Genomic DNA, 25207 nt, shown 5'->3' with positions numbered 1-25207 from the left:
TGTCTTTATTGATTAAGCGAGGCATTCAGTCTCATCTTTATTGTATCTTTCATCATTTTGTTACAACCCATTATGACATATAATCACACATATATTTATATCAAGACGAGATGATTTTATTCACTTTCACATTCATTTACATTCAACTTCTGATCAATGCCACTTTAGGAACCCACTGGCAGAAGAGCCAAACACAAACCTATTATGGAGTACAAATTAGAACTCATCGAAGAGACAAAACATGTGAAGGGATCTCTATGTAAGGCTCTTGAAACTCTTGTCATTTCCAGAAACACTCTTGTCCTTGACTCCTATGCCTAGCACACAGGGGGCTTGTCTGGAAATGGTAGCTTTAAGTAGCTCTGTGAAGCCGAGGTTTTGCTGTCTACACTCCCCTGGCAAACAGCGCACACAGGGACAGAGGAAGACAGCTCAAAGCTGGGGCCTTGTTTACAGCTGCGTGGGGAAGAAAACATGCAGACGTAAATGAGGGTTGACGGTTTCATGAAGCACAATTGGTTGATGGTAGATTCAATGTGACTGGGCTCAACTGGGCGATGATCCGTACAGTATGCAAAATTCACTTTCTAGCTGGTCTGTGCCCACCAGCCCCTAGCAGCAAGCGGTCTTCCCCAAACCCTTCTAGCTATGCCTTTGAATGCAACAAGAACTGAACAAGGCATTGTTGTGCTCAATTCCTTTTGACAACAATCACATTTAAAAAAGAAAGAACGAAAAAAAAGTCAAGGATTTTTTTTGTCACCATTTATAAATGATTTTTTGTCATGTTGACCGCAAAGTAAGCATTTTGTGTGCTGCACAGTGAAATGAGGAAAGTGGGATGGTTTAAGGGGGCATATATAGATGCCTTCAGATGACAAGAGAATTAACTCAGGGGCTATTGTGTGGTGCTACTGTATATGTATGTTGTAATATACCCACATTTCTTGGCATGTGATTTTGGTGAAGCACCATAAATTTAACATATTTATGTGCACATGGCAAATTGTAAAAATTTTAGCCGGCACAGGGACAGTTTACACTGCTGCTATCACAGTTCTTATTGGAGTGGTATTGAACAGCCATTCCTACTTCTGAAAATCCAGTTGATTTCACGAACCTCTATGATACTTTTTTTCCCTCAGGATTGAATTGTTATTTATCGTTTTAGAAATGCAACATCTGCATGTTCCATCCGGTTATGGCACATTAAACAACAGTCTTTGTATTACAAGGAGCATGCTGTCAATGTCAGTGGGGTCTAGGGAGCGAAATGAGAACCAGGCATTTTTCTTAGCTCACATGGTGCTGTGTGGATTAGATTTCTAGTGACAATGACCCAAAGCTTTAGGCCTGGGGTGTATGTACTGTACTCCTTCTGTGCACTTTCCCTTGTGTGTTTACTAGTTTTTTCTACTGTAACTGAACTTAAGGCAAGAATACATTCATAATAATCAGAGGACTTATTGACATTTGCAGGACATGGAGCTAATTTACTTTGCATAGTGAGAAACATGGGCACTGTTAGAAATGAGACCAAAACAAAACTGTGCCCAGAGGAGAACTAGTATGAACTAATATGAAAATTACATAAGGAGAAGAATAAAAGGACTATAAAAAACTTAAAGAAAAAAAATCTCAAGTAATCTTGAAATTTTATGATTGTCGATGATGATATTCTAGATTATTCTGTGCAGTAATTAGGGTGATAAACAGAATACATTTGCATAGCCTAAGATAAAACTTAATGTGATTTGTACTTTGATTTTTGCTCATCTCTCCAAAGTGCCTTTAGCCCTAAGGGCAAAAACAATAATTTGCGAAATAAAGAGCGTTATCCTCTTTCATTATTCTAATATGATGATTAATTACTTTAGCAAGCAAATATATCAATTCCAATAATAACTTTGATAGTATATGTTGTTAAATGTCAATCTTACAGTATCGAATAAAATAGAATTTACTGTAGAGGTATATTATTTTAAATGTATTCATTAAGGTTTTCAGATTTGGCTTTGAGGTTCCAATAACCATCAAAATTTAATACCATATAATGAATGCAAATGTGTAGCTTATTTAAACGGCTGCTTTAGTTTACAACACAATATTGTTAAATTGGCCTGGTGTAATACAAAGCAAATGGTGATTGTGTGCAATTTCTTTATTAGTAAAATTACCTGATTAATTTTCCCATAACTGTTTCAGGGAGTTTCTCAATTTGCAAATGCACCCAAACAATATTTGTCTTGCAGAAAGGTGCGTAAAGTGTCTGATGAAATAAAAATAAGAAAATAAAAGAAAACACATGGAGACAATCACCACTGACGCCGAATTCCCCAGTCTCATGCTCCACAGTATGTGAAACTCAGAAAAACTGATTGGTACCCAGTCGAAAAGAAAATGGTTTTTAAATAAGTTACAATTAGATAAGCATTAATCTCAGTGGTATAAATGAATGTCTTGCTGTAGGGCTTGTTGAATGTAAAAACAGATTTACAAAAACTCCTCTTACCAGATTGGTCTGGAAGTAGTCCTTCTCTATTTTAATTGCTCTGTCATTTAGAGTTGAAATAAGCCCCCCCACTCATTCTGCCCCTTGATTTTGCCTTTGAAATTAAATATTGTATACAAATACATGCTGTTCATGGGCATGAGCACAGTTCATCATTGAAATCTGCATAAAATGATGCTTAAAAAGCTCCATACGCTTTGAGCAACAGAGCTCTTTTATATGGTGCATCCTTATGTAAACATATCCATAACGAAAACAACTACTTATGCCATTTACCTCAGCTTTCTTATTGTTCTGCTTGTCCGCAGAAATGAGAGAAATGTGGGACTGCAGAGTTTGTTCCACATACTCTTGATTTCAAAGGAACCCATACTTGCTTTCATACATTCCTCCTTTTTCTTTCCATTCCATGCCAATGTAGACCACCTACAATACTAGTAGTGTTGACTTAGAATGTCTTTATATAGATAGATAGATGGACTCTAAATCTATCACATTTATATCACATTTGTATTTATCATTGCTTCACACATTAATCCTATATTGACATTACTACAGTGAACATTCTCCAAGCTTTACAAAAGACAAGAGACCTGGCACAGTGTTATTTAAAGACTATTTTTCTCTCTCTTTTCAAGATTTTGTAGGTTGAGTTCATGTGAATGGAAGTAATGAGAAGTGTGCCTGGATTTCCATACTCATTTGCACACCAAGCCTGTGTACTCTCATGCAGCCTGTGTAAAAATGCATAATTTTCCAGGAGAGAGTGTTGTTGCCCATTCATTTTAGAAACAAGGAGGAAGTATTTTAATGTGACCTTCATTACACATTCATGTCAACTTTTCTTATCTATTTATGATTAAATTCTTTTCCACTCCTGTTGTTCAATTAGTGCTTGACCCCTTTAGCGGCGATGTAAATTAAATGACATTTTAGTGTCGTCCCATATTTAAAATACTGCGTTAGTTGCGGATCATAAATGATGATCTTCATTCTGCAGCTAATTTATTCATTTAACAATTTCCCTCCAGAAGTTACAGCAGAAGGCTCTGCAGCAACCTAAGCAGAAGAAATCCAAGTCGGCTGAATTTCTGATGGGTGAGTCCTGCTTGATGAGTTATTGCTCATAATTTGTGTAAGGATTAATTAACTAATTACAGACAAATGGCTTTGGGCCAAATTTTGCTCTTGCTTGTCAGGGCGCAATTTGTAATTATTTTAATCATTTCTTCTTCTTCTTTTTTTTCTCTTCCTTTGCAAGATTCTGATTTAATTTTAACCTAATTGTGTTTTAGTGTCATTTTAGTGAGGATGCGTTGGAACATTTTGGGGCAGAGAAATCACCAATTGAAACATTTTGCTGTCATTAATTATGTTTTGTTTTTTACGAGTCACTTTGTCAACTGTTGTATTTCCCCTTCATGTCAGTGTTTGTATTTTTATTCATGTTTCTACTTATTTTGTCAGGGAGAGAGGAGAGAGCTGCTGTGGTGGGCATAGAAAACCCAGCCTTCGATGGAGGAGGAAGCACCGAGTTTTCTGTTCCTCCGGTTTGGCTGGGGAGAGAAATTCGAGGTGACAGGCCAGATAGCACCCTTGCAGCTCGCCCAAAAAAAATGGAGCTGCAAGCCCCTGCCAAAGAAAGAGGTGAAGCTTCATTCTTCATTAGCCTCAAATTTGTTGACAGTAGATGTGTTCCTGATCTAACCTTTCTCTCACTCCCTCTTTCTTTCTCTCTCTCTCTCCATTCGGGGGGCCCTTGGTAACTGCATTCCAAAGCAAGCGTGTCCTATCAAGCAACCCTCGTATAACTTCTTCCTCCGCTGGAGAACGCTAGAGTAGTGGGTGTTCTGTCTCTATCTAGAAGTACCCTCGACACAATCAGCCTTGACTCCCACTCTCGGCTACATGCCTTGTGGTGGGCTGGAGTCATAGGAGAGTGCATTTACATACGCTACTACGCTACCAAGCCGATCTGCTGTCTGTGTGGTGTACTCACAACGCCCCCGAAACACAGCTTAAGGCCAATCAGGCATACGAATATGCCCCCTTATAATTCAGTATGTCAGGGAGAACTCTTGAGGAATGGGATGGTAAATTAGGATGCGTTCAAGGTTGCGAGCGTGCCAGTTTTCTCAGGGATGAGTCACATGTTAGATTCTTGATTTAATGTGGTTTATTTTGCTTTTGCTGTGTATGGCTAGTAATTATTGTCATGATATTTTATGCACAAGAGGTAGGATTACGCTTCATCATGGTGTGTGGAACTGGCCAGCATGAACAAAAATTATTTTCCATCAGGCCAATAAAAGTCAGACCATAAATGTATGATATAGGAGACTATTGCTAAACCTAAACCAGTAAACTTTTTCATTGGCTGACGATAATGGTCATTCTAAACTTGCTTTAGCAAAGCAATCAACTTTTGCAGAAGTCATCATCTTTGTTTCTATGTTGTTTTGTTCTTCACTCTTATAGCACATTTATTTTGTTGAGGAAAACAATGAAAACATGGATGCTGTCCAGTCAAGGTCAAATTGCAGATATAATTAACAGCGAAAGTCCCTCTGTTTGGGGAGACATGTTGTAACTCTCTACTGCAGATAACTGCGAGTAATACTGGAATTGGACAAGGGGATCTTGTGTTGACTCAGTCGTTCATTGGAAACTTCATTGCTCACTCCTTTACATGGACTGTCGATAAGTGATGCATTTTCTGATTGTTGAAAGTCTTCTTTCCATTTTAGAAAAGTGATGGTGAACCTTTTCTACATCAAGTACATTTATATACACATGTTTGGGGCATTCTGAATTTCTCCATAAGAAACTTGAATAGGAAAACCCAGTATATGACAAAAAAGTTTGGCTTGGGTGGAAGTGCAACATTGAATTTAATTGTTACCACCCACTATTATAAAAAAATAGAATAAAATGAAACTTGTTCATAAAATGTATTTAAATCACTTCATTATGTTGTTTTACATTAGATTATATGTTGATAGTAGATGATAAGAAATTTTGGATGGAAACATAACTATTGTTGTTGAAAATTTTCACTGTTATATTCTTATTAAAAAAAAACAAAAAAAGAGAAGAAGATGATGATGTCCTATTGATTTACACCCTACAATGATCTCTCCATATGTCATGTTCCATCACAAAATCCGATTTAAAGAAGGAATGCTGAAATTAAGAAAACACAACTAACCCTAACCCTGATTCTTAAAAAGTAGCTTTATTGGGGCTACAACACCTGCTGTCTCTTAGTGTACAAATATAGACACTTTTTTGAACATATATCTGCTTGCTGATGATTAGAGATTAGTTAAGTTGCTGATTTTTCTCTCTTCTTTTTTGTTCTATTAATTTGAAATGCAAATTAGGCCACTTGCCATACCCTTAAAGCATAGAAAATTAACTTAACCATATGGTAGTTTATTGATATTAGATCTCAGGAAAATGTAATACATGTCATATCTACTCAGTCACTATATGAATAGGTTTTGCTATTAGCAGGGTTATGCCAAGTCCATGCACACTTTCAAAGAGTTTCCCCTCTGGGAGTAATAAAGTATTTCTGATTCTGCCATGTGATTTCTTATCACATGCATGTCTCAAAGGGCATTTTATATATCACACTATGGGCTTTATAGGTTTATAATTTTATTTCTTTGTGGTAATTGCACTGAATATAGGATTTACATAAACAAACTATAAATCACTAGCACAAAATAAGCAACACTTTTTCATGAGGGAGTGTGAACAGTTTAGGGACTCATGTGCCTTTATTGGAAGCTCACAAAGGCAGATTGTTCCTTGTGTGTGACACTTCTATTTGGCCTTTACCAAAATCTTTCATCATGTTTCTTTCTCTGTTAACAGTTACTCTGGCTGGCAAGAAGAGCTAGTTATTGATATTGTGCATGTAAGAACAGAGAATTGAAATTTTCATTAGAGAGATGAACTGGAGGACAGCCAGACTATTTAGGTAAATCACAGATATGATTCAAAAGGCGATCCACGAAGCTACTACCATTATGCAAATTTGTGTTTGAAAAAAGGGTTTCATAACCTCAGAGCTATTTGCAGAGAAATTGTTCAAACTCTCTGTTAACGATGTAGAGGGATTTAACATGTGAATTTCACAGTCAATTTATGGCACCGTTGAGGAGTCATATGGCTGCTCCTCGTTTAATAAGTATTTCTGTCTGACTGTTTAACTTAGAGTAAGGACAGAGTGTGAAAACCTCATGCAGATATTTCATATGAGCACGAAAGAATCCCAGTGAGCTTTTTTGGGTAGTGGCCTGGTGGGCCAGTGGTGCTCCTATGCAAACACACTTACTCACATTTTTATGCATCCAAGCGCTGATACCCTCAGACTTCTATAAAGGCCATCCTTGTGTGGAATATATAACATGATTTAATGCGCCATGCATTTTTTTGCCCCACAACCTGAAAAATACAAGTAAAGCAATTTAGATTGGAGTGAAATATTCAGGGCCTGTAATGAGAATGATTTGGGGTTAAGAAAGCTGCTTGGTGGGGTGTACCCTTAATAGAAAGACCCTGGAGCCATTGGATTCCCATAAACTCTGTGGAGCAGACTTGATACCCATAGGTCAGTGATTGCTAATAAGAAGTCAATGAGACATGGGCTCAGGTTATTTTCCTTTGGATCTGCTCCTCCAAACTTGCCCGGTCGTCTAGGCCGCTGACCTCGGAGTATTTAGAAGGTATTGTCTTTGAAATTCCAGGTACTTTTGAGCTTGAAGACTTTCTCATTAGTTCCTTTTGAACACGGCAAACATATGGCAGTCGTATTTAAGAGATTGCCTGCCGTGACCTTTTGCGGCATGCTAATTAGGCCCCAGAGCACCGCAGGCCGTGGAGAGGTGCTCTGAGAAACCCAGCGGTCTCTTTCCCAGTTCTCTCTTTCTGCCTCTGTACTCATGTCTCATCTTGACTCTACCTTATCTGGTAGCAGCCGCTGCCCCTGCCCTTGGACAGTGTGGGTTTCAAAATTAACATTTCGCTTCATGTGCTTCTAATAACCACTAACCTGAACCTGTACAAACCCCCCCCCAACCAACTCCCAACCCCTCTTTCTCTCATTCTCTCGCCTCTCACACTTTCCACAGGAAATAAACGTGCCCAAAATTACTTTGACCCATTGTCGGCAGAGCAGACAGACCCAAGGCATTGCAGGATGGCTGGGGTCAGCGCTGAAGATGAGCTGGAATTAAGTATGCCATTCTCTGTCATAATAGTTCTCCTCGGTTCATTATAGTGAGGTGAAAGAGATCATTGGTAGCAGGCTGCCATTTGTGACGGCAGGACAGTCTATGTAAATACACCAAGTGATGCCATCACTAGATTGGCTACCCAACTCACTGTCATTGACGAAGGTCACGTATCATTGGTCAGTTTTCATTTCACTGTGGCTTTTTCTTTCCCCTGTCAAAAAAATATCAATAGTTTGCAGCCCCCTCCTAAAGTAGGCCTATTAAAAGCGAGCTCTTGGGAGCTAAGTAATATGCATGTTATAATGAAACATGGCTATTAATGGAGAAGCCATTTCACCTGTATCTTCTGGATATCACTGCCGTGTAATATCAAAGGATTCACCAAACCAAATCTCATCATATGATGACAGGCCGGCTAACAGGCATGTTAATGCTCCTATTTCATTACCCCTCTGCATACACTTGATTTTCACCCCTCTCCAGCCACACCTAATATCTCTGGTTTGCATGTTAAGATGTGGTTTAGATTGACTTGTCTGATAAGTAGAAAGTAATTCTGAAGCACACAAATGCATGTAATTTTCCTGCACCTTTGAAGGTGTACTCATTTTAAAATTGTTTTAAACTTGTAGCAATATGGAATGCTGATGAAAACAGGCTGTATCAAAGAATGGCTGCATTGCTGGATGAGGACGATGCCTTCATAAATATACCTGGTATGTATGCCCATATTACTGTGCTCCTGTATTTTGGTAATCTGGAAGCAGGTTGTTACACATTTTTACAACTTTAATTTAGAACTTTGCTTTTACATTACTATTACTATTATTTTCATTTTCATTTAGAATCATTAAAAATTCAATTTTGGGACATATAATGTTCGTTTAATCCCTTGTGATCACTAGTCAACTGACATGTCCTGATTTTATTTTCCTGTCGAGATCATGTGTGCAAGTGCTGATTGATGTTCTGAAGATCTAGTGTATTAATTATGTTTTTACACTTTAGAACCACTTGTATCTTTTAATTTTCATTGTGATATTTTGATAAAAACTTGTCATGTGTTAACGTCATGAAACCAAATTACCAAAGTTACCATTTGAAACAGTGTTAACAATGGTGCCATGGAGTACTACAGTCTTTAGGTACAGTATATTAAATCATAAACAACCCAGACAAAAATAAGACAGTACATTTTCCACTAACACTGAAAGCAGGACTAACATAGAACAAAGAATAAGACTAGAAACAGACCCTCACTAGTAGTCAGTGCTTTCCAAGTACAGCCATTGTCTCACAGTAGGCGTGCCTTTTCTCATTAGCTCAGTTTCATTTAAATATGTAGCCAACCAGGCAACATTGAGGTGGTTTAAGCTTAGCATTGTTCTGGGTGAAGACAGTCACACCAGATCCTGTTGACATGACGCACATCTCCCTTGTAATTCCAGCGCACAAGTGATGGGTTTAGGTCCGCTTCAACACGGTAGAATTTAGCCGGCTCGTATTATTTGCCATTGTCTTGGATTTAGCTGTACCACCGAGATTAGCAGCCCCATCCATTGTCTTGGAATGTTCATGAAATCCCACAGAAAAAGTAAAGAGGATCTTGGATTAACAGTTCCTACTTGCAATAGGCTGAGACACAGGGAAGGAAAGAGAGAGAGGAAAAGAGAGAGAGCTCTTACTTCTATAATATTGGAGTCCAACTGCGGTGACTGCCAGTAAGCACTTCAACAAGCTACAATAGACTTCAAGACAATCACCTTATGCTGTTGTATGGATGCCTCCCACCGGTGTAGGCCGCAAGTCTTTGCAGCTGCAGAACCGGCTCAGTGTATGTTAGTACTGATCCTGACATTTTGTGTCTGCTTCTCAGGCTTTTGTCTTTGCTTTTACAGCCTGCCACAAAGCACCATACATATTTCACAAGAAAGAGCATAAATAAGACAAAGTATTAATGAAATGGACAGTGGCCAGTGCTGTACATTTTTTCAGAAGAAAATCCTGGAGAAATCCCTTCTGTCTGTCTAAGATCTTCAGTTCTTACTTTTTATCTTGATAAATTCTATTGCTTTAGCATTCTATTCATTCTATTCATTCTAGTTCTCTGAAAAAGGTGTTAGGCATTGATATCAGCTTCTTTGTGAAAAGCATTAGGCAGTGATAACAGCTTTGGCTGTTCCATGTTTTAGACTGCACACGTTGAATACATAGACGCTCAAAGAATACCTCATGCTTTCTACCAATGAGGCGGTGCAGCAAAACTGAAAAGACACACAGCAAGCAGGTTAGCTGATGCTTCTCTGCATTCATTCATACATTTTAGGTTACTAACTAGAATCTAGTTTATATATCATGCAGAAGAAACTTTCTGTCAATATATGGGCTTGTTCACAGTTTGTTGTGGATGTTGGTGAGTAAAAACATTAAAACACTCGTTTTTTTTTTACATGAAATTGGCTTAAAGCCACAGCCACCTAAAAACACTTTTGCAGATACTACATCTTCCTTTGATTCCATCTGCTCTTAAGTTAAGAAACTCATGTTGTTTATTTCATTGTAAAATTCCAGTCATGCATTTTGTCAAATTTTTGCATGGTTTTGGATGTTTCGGAATGTTATGACATATTTCCATTGCTTGAATAAACAACTGCGAGCATATTAGTAAAAAAAAAAAAGCAAAGCAGGCTAATGTGGTCCTTTTTTAATGCCTATGTAGAACTAAGGTTATGTATGAATATGTAAAGTTCAGGATTTGTTAAGAGTGTGTGTGAATATGACACTATGGTTTTGTGAATGTTCACATTGTATATTTGTGTGAGTTACTGTTTGCGAGTACATCATTGTCCTCCTGCATAAATGTCTGTATATACAAACTCATCTCTGTGAGTGTGTCTGTTCTTAGATGTGGCTAAGTATGCGCATCCATCAGTATGTGTATGCATGTGTGTGTGTCTGGTTTTGTGTGTGTGTCTGTGCATGCCCACTGATGCGTATCTTTCCAGGTACGCTGCTAACCTCCAGGGATGAGGAGGTGTTGGAGGTGAAGGCGGGTGATCCGGTGCTTCAGCGGCGACTGCTGCTCCACGGTGGTGGTGATGCCTCGGGCTCCAGGCACTCCCAGGCCCATACCATTGCCCAAACCCAGGCTGGGGATAGTGCTGGCCTGGGAGGAGAGGCTGGACTCAAAGAAGGGAGGATGGTAATGGGCAGAGAGAGCACTGTAAAAAGTAATGCTATGCTTTCATTTGTTTTTATATTCTGATATCTTATATGGAGTTATATCTTATATATGTTAGTATAGAATAGTTTTACACTATTAAGTATGGTACGATAGTATAAAATGTATTTTCTTTGCACATGATGTAAAATCACTAAAGCTATCAAGGAATCATTTTAGGAAGTTGCATACATTTTTATTTAATTCTTTGTCTCTGGACAATATTTTATTCCTACAGATTTTATTGGTGGAGTGACATGATAGGACACATACAAAGAAATATGCATAATTCCACAGTGACATTTTATTTTTGATAAATATTATAAGGTTTGTGATGCCACTGTATTATTTCTTGCAGTGAGGACAGCTAAGGAGGTGATCCCCCACTACGCCCAGCAGCTGAGGGAGCGTGTGCGGCCTGACATGATCACGCTTGGCAGCCTTTCACTGCAGCAGGTCAGGGCTACAAAGAGGAATATCTGTGTCATCATCCCATATTCACCAGCACATCAGCCATGTCCATTACGCTGTGTATCAGTGGCTTTGGCTAATGGACATAGAGTGTGTGCATGTGTGCGTGGACATTTATCTGTATTGTCTATTCACATGCCTATGTGTATACGTATGTGTGTGTGTTACATACTCGGCTTACTCATTTTCTTCCTCTTTCTTTCCATATTTGCTTTTTTTTGCTCTACTTTTTGTACCCAACCTTTTTTCCCACCGCTTCTTTTATAAAAGTTCTGCATTTTATTTTCAGTGCAGATGGTTTGAATCTCAGCTGAATGCACTCATGTGAAATAGCTTTTTGTAGAACATGTATTCAAGGTTAGATAACTCATTCATCCTCAGCTCAGAATGAGTGCATGGATTTCAACGATATAATCTATGCTACATGTGATATCCTCACACAATTAATTTATTTGTGGAGACAGTTTTGTTCTGTCTTTGAACTTTGTTGTGCATTATTATGCATATTTGTTTCTGACAGAAGCTGAATTTCCTTGGTTCTTTACCCGTCTTAAGGTCTTTTCAGGAAAAATAGAGCGTGACTACTTTTTTATTTTCCATCTCAGGAGTAGGGATATTGTGAACTAGCATTAAGATCTGAAGCTTCTTTCAAAACAAGCGTTTGTATTCCATCAGAAAGGAAATGGAAGCCCAAACATTAACGCATATGTAAACAGAATGCAGAACTTCCATCCACTGTATTTTTAGTTATAATCTCATTTGAAAAGAGTAGAAGAAGAAAGTAGGAGTATCAAATTATATGAATAGAAAGTCAGCGTGATTGGGAAAAAATGGTTCGACAATGTCTCACCATCATTTGGAAGCCACAGCAACAGTTGACTCATCCTCCCTTACTGGATAATCAGTGGCATCTACTGTGTACTGTATCAGTACTGGGATCATGTTATCTTATTCTGCCTTAATATGTATGCGCTCTCCTACTGTTTCCACACCCACCTCCCATTGAAAGCATATTATCCACCAGAGATTTCACATCTATTTTAAAAATAATAGTGTTTTTCTTCTTTCTCTATTCTGCCATACAAAGCCTATACAGGGCGAGACGCTGTCACTTAGCAGTGTCAATGCGTCTGAATGGGGAGTGTGAATGTGCTGACTGAATGTAAAAACGGCAGAAATACTCATCAAACGCTACATGTCTTTAGGGCCTGGCTCAGTATTGATTGCCTGCAGATTGCATTACAGTTGCTCCTTGTGCTTAATTCTGCCATTATGGTGCAATGCACTGTTTCATAAAGCTGCATCCAAAGAAAGTGTGCATGTGTATTTACACATATTTTCAGCAGGCAGCTCAGAAGGGACCACTGAAGAGGAGTGAGTGGGCAAAGAGAAAGAAGAGACTAATGGCCTTCTTCACTGGGAATGTTAAGGTAAAGGCCCATGTACTGTATATATACTGTATGAAGGATGTGTTGCTTTTTTAGTTGCAGGACATTAACTTTGGGACTGTATGCTCATTAAAGTTCATTTCAGAAGCTCAGCATATTCATCCAGTCAAACTCTTTCTTATTACATTTGTCCATAACATAAACCAGCCAAATTCTAATGCTCAAGCGCTTATCTTTAAAAATATTTTATTACAGCCAGTCACAGAAATTAATAATATCTTACATTATAATTTAGAGTGATGTGGTTTAAATTAAACAGTCAATTAGATGACAATGTTAGTGATGGTTAACACATTAACAAGGTTTGTTAACATATCCACTTTAATATTTCAAAGGAGCCTCATTCACAAAGAGACTGTGACAAGGCAGTAAGCGAAGCACCACAACCCATGCTGAACACACTGCTTCAGTGGTAAGTTCAGCCCATTTCATATATCTCTCCATATGTACAATTTATGTCACATGACTGTAATCATTAATTCTGTGAAAAGCATTTTGATTCCCACTGACATTCGAGAAGGCATGTAATTCATATGTCCTCTGCATGGCTTCTCCTGTTGACAGGCAATGCATTGTGGGTAGTATGGCTTGAGGGCACAGAAATATGTCCATGTCATGGGGCTTGGAGTCGCCTCAATTCTTGGTCCATCCACTTTAGTCAGAGATCACACATCAAATCTCGTAGCGAGAGCCCTGCGGGTAATCAGCTTAGCATGTTTAAGTTTTTAGTAATTATGGACTACCATGCTGGCTGACATGATAAAATCAAGAAACTACTGTACACATCAGTATCCTCTCTTGTGTTTGGTTGTTTTATGGGTGGGTGGTAGTCGGACACCAGCTCTGTCAGATGAATGTGGTTCGGAGTTTAGTGAGGTGACCTCCTCTCGACAGCCTTGAACCCTGTAAATTCCTTCTGATATCAATGGTGGGTGGCTATTAGACATGGGAGACTTTCTATGCATCACCTAGGGCTACATCTGCCTGAAATTTAATGAGAAATGATTTCACTTTTTCTCTCCCTACGCCTATGAAAGAAAAAAAATAAAGAGGAGAGACGCAGAGCTGACTTGTGGTTTTTGTAACAAATGTGTAATTCATTTGTTTCCACTGTTTCTGATTTAATGGAGGTCGAGTAATTGCATTAGGAAGCACATTGTGCCTTGTTGTGAACTGATGAAAGCACATGTAATACTTTTGATAGGCGAACAGAAAGGAGGGGAGAGAGGCAGAGGAAGGAAAGAAAGACCCACTGCCTGCCTTTGATGCCGAGCATTTATTTGCTGAATTATCCTTCCTTTTACAAGCATCTTATCCCCAGTCACAGGCAGGCCAGGGCCCCTGTGATATTGCTTTATTTTGAGGAATTAAGAGAGGTGGCGAGGAGACAGAGCGAAGCAACCGCTTATTACATTACCACTGATAAGATTGAAAGGCCGAGAAAGGCAGAGAGAGAGAAAGAAAGAAAGACCCAGTGGAAAGTGTTTTGTTGTGGTGTTATTAGATTGAGCTGCTGTTGGCTACAGAGTGGAACAACAGAGTCCAAAATGCAGGTGGCTGTTAACAGGGTTAGCTTCTTGTGTTTGTGTTTCTTGTATACGTGTGTGTGTGTGTGCATTTGTGCATGTAGCAGCAGAACCATTGAAAGCCCGTCACTCAGAGCGCTGGGGGAAGGCCAAGAGGAAGCGATGGCCAAATACGGCCAGATGACAGAGCTCCCAGAATCCTCCTCTTCAGCATCACAGCCCCTGTGGCAGGTAAGATCTGTTAGCTGCTGTGACTGTGGACTGAGAAACACACATTTGTAGGAAACAGAAAGCACACAAACAGGAAGTGACATACCTCTTAATCTCTAAGAAGGTCGTTTCACAGGCGGAGATATTGATCCCGAAGTGTTTACAAATCATCAAAAAAAAAAGGCAAGGTTGTTTGTTCAAAAACAGTCAAATGATGTAATTATGTGAAATCCTATGATGAATGGGACCTGTTAGAGAATGGGAAAATTATATCCCTTATTTTCTAGTTTTTCAAATTCCTTCACTCCTTTCATTACACCACTGGGTACTGTATGTGCACATGCCTACACAAAGGCACACACATTCACACACAGGCACACCGAGCAAAAGGCTTTTATATACAGAATGCTAACTATCCAGCCACATAATTTTTATACAGTATATAAAGATTTTTTTTCCTGCTTTGTGTGGATGGTTTCTGTGGTTTTAGGAATCTAAGTAGGAGGGAAAAGGAGTTTTTGGAGATGAAAATGGGGAACAGAGGGAGAGGAGAGAAAAGAGAACCAAGCGGGAAAGAGAGAAGGAAGCTGCAGCTTTAGTGGTAGCATCACCAGCTGTGGGAGGAGTGTGCTGTTGTGTTGCATCTGGGGATGAGGCTGCCATGCCACCGTGCTGGCTTAAAGATGTAATGAATCTTCAGTCGGGGGCTTTCCTTCCAGGGTGACAACTGGCTTTGAGGAAGGTTGTAAATGCAGGGGAGATTGTGGTATAATTCCTCAGACTGGCGTTTGTGCCCCCCAGTCACCATTCGATTATCTCCCAAATTGCTGTGTTTCACTGAGATAAAGATTTTTTATGGCTTGCTGACTTGAAACAACCGGCACAGGCAGAATAGGGGGCAAAAGAGGGAGACGGGAAGAGAGAAAGAGAGAGAGAGAAAGCAATGGCCAAACCTGCCACGCATAGTAATTTCCTTTGGTAAATGACAAAATCTTTGTTTATATGACATTTCCCTAAAATTACTGCAGCGAGATGAATCTGAAATATAAAATGTCACATTTGGCATGCAAAACTATGAAAATATATTTCTGTGCAAAATTCATGGAGGCATTTAATTTAGAACGTGTTTAATAACTAAGGCAGCCTGCATCAGTAATCCTGCCCGGAGGTCCCAAAAAGATTGTCATATTTATTCTCTGCTTTCTTCACCCCCCTCCTTCATTCCGAAGCCAAAAAATTTTAAGGGTAAATGTTCATTGTTAATTAAGATTTACTAATTAAAATGAAAATAATTAACGAGAAAGCTTAATCTCTGAATATTAGCCCATACTTAGAAAGAAAGGAAGTTTTTGTATGTGGCATTTCCTGTCTCTATTAAGAGTGCATTTTGTGCGATCAGTCAATGTGTGGAAAGCCCTGAAAAGATATTTCAGCGAAAGGACGGCCGCTTGCCAGCAAAACCACGGAGGATCCCTTGCTAGAGCCTTTGATCTCATCTGTAGGAGTGCTGTAATGTTATGGCACTTTAGGCACAACTCAGGCTTGGGGCAAACAAACCACCTCTGATATGGAAAATTGGCTCACTTCACCTTTTACCTTCGCCTTGCTGTCTTGACTGTCTTTTACAACGCCTGTGCAAGCATGTGGGCCAGATAATAACAATACCTCTTAAAGACATACATAGTGCAAATTGGTCACCGGTGTTATTGTTTTTTATTTCTTTGCTTCTTTTTTTCTCCTTTTTCCTCCTCCTCCTCTTCCTTTCCAGTCTGCATGCATACATCTCTTTCCAGTGTGGGGGTTTGGAGGCCTCCATCACCTCCTCCCAAATGTGAGATGTGTGGGCTAAACCGCTTTGCCACCAATTATTTCCCTTTTGCCTAAATTGTTTTTGTTGTTTTGGTATGCAAAGATGCTCACAGTGGGGACACATTCCCTCCTCACAGACTGGTAGAGCAATGGGCATCGCCAACCACTGCTAGGTGATTGTGTGTGTGGTGTGTGTCTGTGAAAATTACAGGATCAGTTTCAGGTGTGACAACACTGTGCACAGCATACTGTAAATCAAGCAGTGGATACAGTGTATGAGTGTGTGTGAGCACATGTAGCCCCTGAGTGCTACTATGTCATCGATTGGAATTGAGGGCTTTAATTGCCAGACACTCAAAATTTGCCCTAGGGAGTTGGTCAACAGGTGTAAATTCAAGTACATAAAATAAATGGGCATTAAGAGATGCAACTTAGATAATGAGAGAAAATTAAATGCCTGCACTTAAGAAAGAGAGGGATAGGATAGGATGCGATGCGATAGGACAGAATATGATGGGATGGGATGGGATAGGATAGGGTGGGATAAGATGGGATAAAATAGGATGTGATGGATAGTGTGGAATAGGATGGGATAGAGTGGGGCTGGATGGGATAGGACAGGGTAGGATAGGGTGGGATAAGATGGGATAGAATAGGATGGGATGGGATGGGGTGAGATAGGATGGGATAGGATAGGGCAGGTTTGGGTAGGATAAGGTAGGATAGGGTGGGGAAGGGTGTGATAGGATAGGATGGGATGGGATAGAATAGAATGGGATAGGGTGAGATAGGACATGGCAAGATTGGGTGGGATAGGGTGGAATAGGGTGAGATAGGATAGTATAGGGTAGAATAGAGTGAGATAGGATATAATAGGGCAGGAAAGCATGGGAAAGGGTGAGATAGGAAAGGAAAGAAAAGGAACGGATGAGAAAGGATCAGTTAGGATATCAATCAGCTGATTTGATTTTGATATTTGTTGTACACAAATGGAACTTTTGGTCTGTTGATAGCAGTAGAATTAAGGTGAAGGGGTCATCAAAAAAAAATCCGAAATCATATTCTGTGGACCCTTAATGTCTGTATAAAATTCCATGGCAACATGCCTAGTAGTCTTTGAGGTATCTTGCTAGATGAACAAATGGATGGACAAAATGTCCAATCAGCCAAACATTGGAACAGCCAACATTGCTATTGAAGAAACATATAAATGGTGATAAAGACCAAGTGGCTCTGTTTAAGCCAGATTGACTTTTCATTAAGTGCTGTTCAACAGATGCCATAGGGGATAAAAGACTAAATATGTATGTATATTGTTCTGTGATTATGTTTCATAAAAACTAAACTGTCTACGCAGCTTACCCTATTACTCATCCTAAGCCCTAAAAAAGAGGCACATGTCACCAAAACAAACAATCAAATACAACTGGGCTGATGTAGCCTGGAGGTTAGTGGGATAAACTCACTACCAGAAGGTTGGCGTTTTGAAACCTTCATCTGAATGGGCAATGTGGCCAGGGGAAATAAATATCACTCTCAACTTCGATAACAAGGAATGCTGATGTGCCCTTGAGCAAGGTACTTAACCCCTAAATGGTTGACTGGAGATCAGTAGATGAAAGCCTGCAGCTCTACTGGGCATATCTTACATATACAGTATGACTGCTTAGACTGCAGTTGGACAAAAACACCCCCATTGCTCAGCAAACATACCTGAAGTTTAAAAAACATGACTCCCCCAAAAAGTGGGCAATTACATCATCAAATGCTTATTTTTCTGGTAAAAATTAATTATTTAGAGGTTGTCAGTGCTATGACAAGAGCCAAGTTATGTCCACCGTAGGCTGAGTGACACATTGTTTTCTCACACTGACCATGTTGTCTTACCTCCAGATGTGCATCCTTATTTTATATTCACCGTTTCATGGCGTGGTCTGCATACAGCAAGGTCATGATATTACTCTCACTTCAATTCTGTACTAAATTACATGCAACTTGTGTCATGGCAATTGCTAGTATTCTCCAGCAACTGGAGGTCTGTCCTCAAAATCTAAAGTAAAGACAACATGAGACTTTGCTACGCTAAAAGTCACACCTAATAACAAAAATGAGCTGGAAATTGTTTTTTAGTCTCCTTAACCTACAAGGACAAGGAGAGGGGAGAGAGAGCTTGCTAATTTCAAGTAAGTATGAATGAGGAAGCGTTGTGAAAAATGGGGGAAGTTATAAGTAACTAAGTAAGCTAACTTTATTTACATAGCACTTTTCCAAACAAAAATTCCAAAGTGCTTTACAGATGTAGTGGTGCGGGGGTTTGGGGGGGGTAGATTTGATAACATAATTGTTGACAGCACTTACGCCTGTTGTTAATATGGTAGTGTCACACTCTCAACAAATAGTTTGTCTTAGAGGCAGGTTAACTATTTACAGGTGTGTAATGTGGTAGAGGTAAATTGCAACATCCAACTAACAGACATAACAGCATTAGCTTGATACAGTTGATAAGCAATTGCACCCTGGCTACATTTACCTGCAAACAAATACTGACACTATGTTCTTCCTGTAATCTTAAGGGTTTTCAGTGTTTAAGTGTATGCATCTTTGTCAAGCTACTAATAGTGGCTATACTAGTAGAAGATTATTTTCTTTCCATTCAGATGTGGTGTGAGACAACACAAAATCTCTACTTGTTCTGAGAAGTATAAATGTTTTACTTTTGCATTTCCAGTGTATATCACATGGCCAGGTTTAAGTAAAGTACAATATGCTCACAGTGCTCGTAATTTGTAATTGTAAACATGTAGACAAGGAATGCATCAAGGGGTGAAGGATTATGTATTAATCATCTGTACAAATGTGGCATCCCATTAGTCCAACTGTCCACAGTAATAAAATCACAGTTTCTTAGCCTCCATGGAAAAAGATGTTAGAAATAATGTGGAATTGATAAAATATTGCAATCAAATCTTATCTCCTGCACTTTGTGTATTATAGATTAACCAGAGCACAACTCCCCAGCCTGTGGAGGTGTGTGTGTGTTGCCTGAGAGCCACCAGAGACAAGCTACCCAGGGGCCTCTATGCTGTCAGTGTGGTCCTTCACAGTCGTCTAGGGGGTCAAGCTCTGGCCTGGTGCAGTAAGAAAGAGCAGCAACAATGGGCGGTGTCCACTGAGCCGATCAAGCATCAGGGCCGCTTCTACGACACTGACCTGCACATTAACCAGAGCCTGTTCATGGTGAGGATTTTTTGATGAGATGTTGGGCAAAAACAGAAAAATGTACATACTAAAACATGAATGCTTATGATACACTAGCAATTCAGAAATCACAGTATTTTAAGCATCAAAAATCTGGTTTGCAGTCAGCATTGACATTCACAATTAAGGTTGCAGAATTGAAAGAGAACAGAAGTGACTCTGGCTAATGCAAAAAAATACACATAAGTCTGCATTTGCAGATACCAGCTCTATTGACACTAATATGTTTTTATTCAACAAGGAAAGGACAGAATCAGGTTGTGATTTGTGACTGTGCAATTTTATTTAATAACAACCCCTTTATTCATATGATGCTTGGGGAAGCTGCTTTGAGTATTTCTTTTTTTAAGCAAAAAATTGGAATAAATATAAAACATCTCTTATCTGAAAGCAATTTTGACACTGAGGGACCCTGAATTAAAATATGCTCACTTCCAATGACAAAGACGAAGCCTTTGATGTGAAATTCAATGATTCAATTAGTGAAACGTAATCTTAAAAACAGTCCCCTCAGAAAAAAGCAACCAATAAAACATGCTGTGCTAACCTACCACACTTTTAGTTTTTGTTTTTGCCACAACATTTCCAAGTCCCTCTTCCTCTTTCTGCTTTCCTTGGTTTCATCAGTTGCAGTGAAGACAGAGCAGTTTCTAGATTGAAAGGGTTATGAGAAGTTATATTGCTGTAAAAGACGGCATATGAAAATATGCCACACACAGCCTCTAGGTTTTTCTCCGGGGATCTCCATATGAATAAAACAACAACTTTTCAAACATGACATTTAATCCATGCATGTAAATCAAACCCAAGATCAATTATTCATTTATATAAGGAAGTAATGTTTTATTGGAATGAAAATGAAGTACAAATGCAGTGAAAAATTTAGTGGCTTTTCTACATGTCTTTGAGCATCTGTGACATAGTTGAGCTGGATCGGGTGGATAAAAGAAGAAATAGAAAAGTTAGGCATTGAATTGACTTAAATATAATATTTTTAAACAGTATTAAAAATATCCACCTTCATTTCCAATGCATAATGAAAGACTTTTGATGAAACAGCAGATTACATTAGATGAAATCTATGCACATTTCACAACCACTTTCCTAAACCTCTTGATATGAGGGAAAACATCCTTTATAGAAGCTGCACTAATCTTAAAAACCCACATATACTCGTTTTGGTTCATATTGACCAGTGGATTAGAAATCTCTGTTTATGTTTATTCACTGATGGTGTGTGCACAGTATGAAAGATTCACGAGGAAACCTTAAAACAGAAACCACTAAATCCAGTGTCTCCGCTTGATCCCATAGAGTTTTGTACAGGCTCAGAAAGGGCTTCTTCAGTGTTCTGATGGCAACTCTAAAGGCCTTAGCTGGAGCATTTAGCACATGTGGACACTGTCAATGTGCTGGTGGGCGTATTCACTGGGCTAGAGCAGCCTGATATTATTGTCTCCAGCTCTCATCAAACATAAGGATGGGGTAAAAGCTGGCATAAACTGAATGCGGACCTGGGATCTGATTCAGAGATAAAAAAAAGGTTTAAGTACGGCATGCTAAATGCCTCATGTCACTCTTCCTTCCCTCCTCTCCTCGCCAAACCCTCGGCTGTGCTTTATAGACAAACCTGTTGTTGTTGTCTTCATTGATAGTGGTGGAAACGCTGATCAGATTTGTCTGAGACTATCAGGATTGGCTTGGATGTTTTTTCTCTCTCCTCTTGCCCACACTATAGCGTGTGATTTCAGGAGTGCTTACAGTGCCTTCTAAGAGGAAATGAGGAATTAGTGATGGTAAGAGGAAGCCAGGAGCTTATTTTCCTTTCCTCCCTCTCTCTTTTTTTTTCATTTACCCTTTGCTTTGTGTGTCTGGGTTTGGATTTAGACAGAAACTGTGCAGTTCAGTTGGAGATGTCTTGGATATGCTGGCAAGTGGGAGCACATTAGAGGAGTCGGGCCCACAGTCTTTGTGTAGTTTTTACACCAAATGGGAAGATGCATGCAAGATTCCACATTTTAATATTAAAGCGAGAAGAAGAAGGAATGAGGAAGGATAAAGAAAAAAGATGAAAAGTCGTATGGAGATCCATGATTTTGCTCTTGTGTTTTTTTTCTCATTTATAATCTTTTGTCCTAAGCTTTGGTCATTGAGGAAGGACGGTTAGTCATTTGACAAAGAAGTGAGTCATCTTGCATAATGACTATTTTTTCCTCACTCCTGTTGTGGACACATGAATTCTTTTTTTTTTTAATGAGAAAACATCAGTCTGCTTTGAATTAAACCAGACATTTCTGATGGTTTAAGCAGCTCCTCCAGCAAACAGAGGAAGTGAGAAAACCTCTGAAGCACATCATGCAGTCTGACAAACCTCACAGTAACACTTCCCACATACACATACAGTATATGCCAACAAGCGCACACGTCTACATGCAGGAACTTCACACGTATGCACTCACACATGCACACAAATTACTATTTATGCAGGTCATTTTTCTTACAGTAAATGAATAATATGAAATATCCTCAATATCCATAATCCGTGATATTATGCCATAAATTTGTGTCCTGAGTCAGACACTGCTACCCATCATTTCACAGGTGCATACCAAAAGCAGATTATCAGGGGGGTGGGAGGGATACACATGATTTATGTGTTAAAACAAGTCCCCTGCGTTTTCCATTACAACTAATAAAGGGATAAAATATTTCCACCCAGTGATGGATGAAGTGGCACACACCTCACTGTCAGTTCATTTTTTAAGCAAACCCACCATTCTCTGGGTAAATAAGAATGTATGTGTTTGCCATCGACTGCTAACCACTAACACTTTTTGCTTCATGCAAGATACCCTTAATATCATCAGTTTGATTGATGGTGGCCCCACTGCATCGCAAATTCAGTAACTGTCAGCTCATAGACTACAACGGCAATCTCAACTTCTCCTCCACCCTGTGTTTGCTGCCGACAGTCTTTATCATTCCAACATCTCCTTTTAGGGAATTTGCTGAGTTGGACGGGTAAGAATGGCAGTTAAGGCTCTAAAAAGAACACGGAAATAAGTTAAAGGAGGATTCAAGTCTAGGATGTAGATTAAGTGGCTCCCTGAGGGCTCCTGTCCTGTTTGTTACCCTCTGTGTGTCTGTTTTTCATTGGCTACGTGCTTGTGAGCAAGCCCATGCGCGCTCACTCCTGTAATACTGTCTATGCTGTGTCCACGATTCTGCATATGTGTGAATACAACGTATGCACACATATGCAGTGTATGTGCCTGCAGGCATGTGGAACTGTGAGTGACTTTGTGCCTTCCTATGCGTCTGCAGAGCTTACCTGCAGCCTGTGAGGTTGTCCCCTCCATGGTCCTGGTATTCCGACTGATCGCACTACCAGGAGACAGCAACCGCATCAGCTCTGTGCTGGCTTGGGGGGCATTTCCTGTTTGTGGACCGAGCCTCAGTCTTGTCCAGGGCAGGTGTGTCAGTGGCAGATCAAAGTTAGCTGTTGGAGTTGGCATTGGAATTTGTATTTAAGGTCACTAAACGTAAAAAGTAGTCCAACTTGTTGAACTGAATGTTCATGAGCACTTTGTCCATCATACATCTTGTTGTATAGTGACCATTACCGGTTATGTGTCATTGACCCAGGTTCAAAACCCCTCTGCTCAGGGGGGAGCCGAACACACAACTGGACCAGTTTAAAAAAATTGAAGCCCTCATCTCCTCTGATCTAGACCACTGGCTGTGCAACCTGTACTTTCAGGTATGTGTGTTTGTGTGTGCGATTAGAAAACATGTGCATGCACATTTCTTTTGAAGATTCTTATCGGTTGTTTTTTACATGTTATATTCATAAGTGTGTGCAGGTATGAGTTAGGTTCTGACTGGTTCAGAATGTTAAATCACATGCTTGTGTGTGTGTGTGTGTGTGTATCTTTTCCCTCACTCTGACCCTCCCCTATTATTTGGGATGCAGGATGGTGGATTTGGGTAGATGGGGGTTGGATTTTTGAAAAATATTTTATGATAAAAAGCATTTACAGAGCAATTGGAAATTGGCCCCAGAGAGCAAACAAGAACCACATCTTTACCCAGCAATTCCGGATGAATTTGAGCTGATGCATTGATTAGATTAGTAAACATCTTAATTGAATTAAAAGCCAGAACAAAGCTCTCTGTCTTTGGTTTGTCTCTTTATTTGTCCCTTCAACTGTGACATGTTGTTTGTATTACTGCATTATCATTACTGTTTTCTGCAGCTGCTTTGATTTCTGAGGGATGTAAATAGCCATATTTTTGTACATCTTTGCGGATGTACAGCACAATAGGGTGTACAATATTCAGTCACATTTATGGTCTTAATTGGATTATTTTATGCCATTATAGCACACTATGACAAATACTAATAGTTGGCTATGTCTGCAGTTTGATCACTAACACCTGTAGTGTAATTACACACACATGCTGTTTTCCCACAAACAATGGTGATGCAATGGAATGATATGAACATAACTGCTGATGACATTAACATGAAGAGGTCATATTAATGTTCACAGACAGACCTACCTCTCTCTTGTTTGTGGTGTTTCAGGTAAAGAGGCTCCATTCCGGATCGCCTGGGGTGCCAGAGCGCTGCATCACCCTATCGATACCCCCTCCTAACCCCCTTGTCATGCCCCAACCTGAGGTCCATCATGACCAACCCAAAGGCCAACTGCCACTCCAGCCCCAGCCCCTATCACAGACCCAGCTCCGTCCTCAGCCCATTCATCGTCAGTCCCAGTTATACCCCCAACAGCAGCCGCATGCAGGCCCCAGCAACAGAGCAGGAGAGCCCGCTGTGATACATTCTCACCGGGGGTCGCCTCTCCACCTGTCAGCTGATTCTGCTTGCTCTTCCTCATCTCTGCCAGGTAGGGGTCCAATGTTAAAACCCCCGACTATGCCACAGTGGGGAGAAAATGTTACCCTAATGTCACGAGCACTGGGATGGGAAGAATGGCAGGCCTCACTTACAGCTATTCTCTACTGAGGTGAATGTGCTTGAGGGTAGGGTTGGGTAGAGACAGTGGGCTAAGCTTGACAAACAGAAGTTACATCAAACAGAGGATGTTTTCTCAGTAAGATTATATGCAAAAACCCAACAGATACACTGTAGCATTATTGTTAGTTCAGTTAGCAAATGTTTGATCAGCAAGCACAACACTGATAGACCCAGCTGATAGACTTGTAACACATTCAGATAAAGGTTTTTGAAAATACCACCACTTAAATAAGTAAACAAACCCTCTTTGGTATGATGACATGGAAAGCATCATATAAACCAGTAAAATGAATTCAATCATTCAATTTAGATTTTGAGCTTCACTTTGTACTTTTTGATGCAGTAAAAAAATCAGAATTTTTTACCTTTGTAGACTTTGTATGTGTTGGACAGCATGCAATAGAGCAGTTTTGTTCTGTTTCTGCCGTTTGACTGAGATCCACCCATCACACATTTCTGAATACCG

General features: G+C 39.7%; 1 protein-coding gene and 1 long non-coding RNA gene across 10 annotated transcripts in view; one reads left to right on the top strand and one right to left on the bottom strand.

Annotated features, from left to right (window-relative positions):
- The window catches only part of ofcc1 (orofacial cleft 1 candidate 1), an 89407-nt gene that overhangs the window by 10516 nt on the left and 53684 nt on the right, over positions 1–25207 (top strand). For 3 of the 9 annotated variants that reach the window (XM_044177195.1, XM_044177199.1, XM_044177194.1), the window contains exons 4-16: positions 3544–3610; positions 3980–4159; positions 7654–7758; positions 8391–8474; positions 10764–10988; positions 11337–11434; positions 12793–12879; positions 13233–13309; positions 14528–14654; positions 19437–19679; positions 23025–23173; positions 23346–23460; positions 24289–24610. In XM_044177195.1, coding sequence (XP_044033130.1) covers positions 3544–3610; positions 3980–4159; positions 7654–7758; positions 8391–8474; positions 10764–10988; positions 11337–11434; positions 12793–12879; positions 13233–13309; positions 14528–14654; positions 19437–19679; positions 23025–23173; positions 23346–23460; positions 24289–24610 — 1879 coding nt within the window. The remainder of the gene's footprint in view (positions 1–3543; positions 3611–3979; positions 4160–7653; positions 7759–8390; positions 8475–10763; positions 10989–11336; positions 11435–12792; positions 12880–13232; positions 13310–14527; positions 14655–19436; positions 19680–23024; positions 23174–23345; positions 23461–24288; positions 24611–25207) is intronic. The other 6 variants (XM_044177198.1, XM_044177196.1, XM_044177197.1 and 3 more) reach the window with 6 other exon arrangements.
- On the bottom strand, positions 19885–24347 carry LOC122866936. The gene is made up of 3 exons (XR_006375829.1): positions 24264–24347; positions 23032–23199; positions 19885–20350 (listed from the first exon to the last, which is right to left on the bottom strand). It is a non-coding gene; the product is annotated as an uncharacterized LOC122866936 (long non-coding RNA).

Source organism: Siniperca chuatsi, linkage group LG19, assembly GCF_020085105.1.
Source record: "Siniperca chuatsi isolate FFG_IHB_CAS linkage group LG19, ASM2008510v1, whole genome shotgun sequence".
Classification (NCBI taxonomy): Eukaryota; Metazoa; Chordata; class Actinopteri; order Centrarchiformes; family Sinipercidae; genus Siniperca; species Siniperca chuatsi.
Note: the sequence above shows the minus strand (reverse complement) of the source record. Positions and strands in the feature narration are given on the sequence as shown.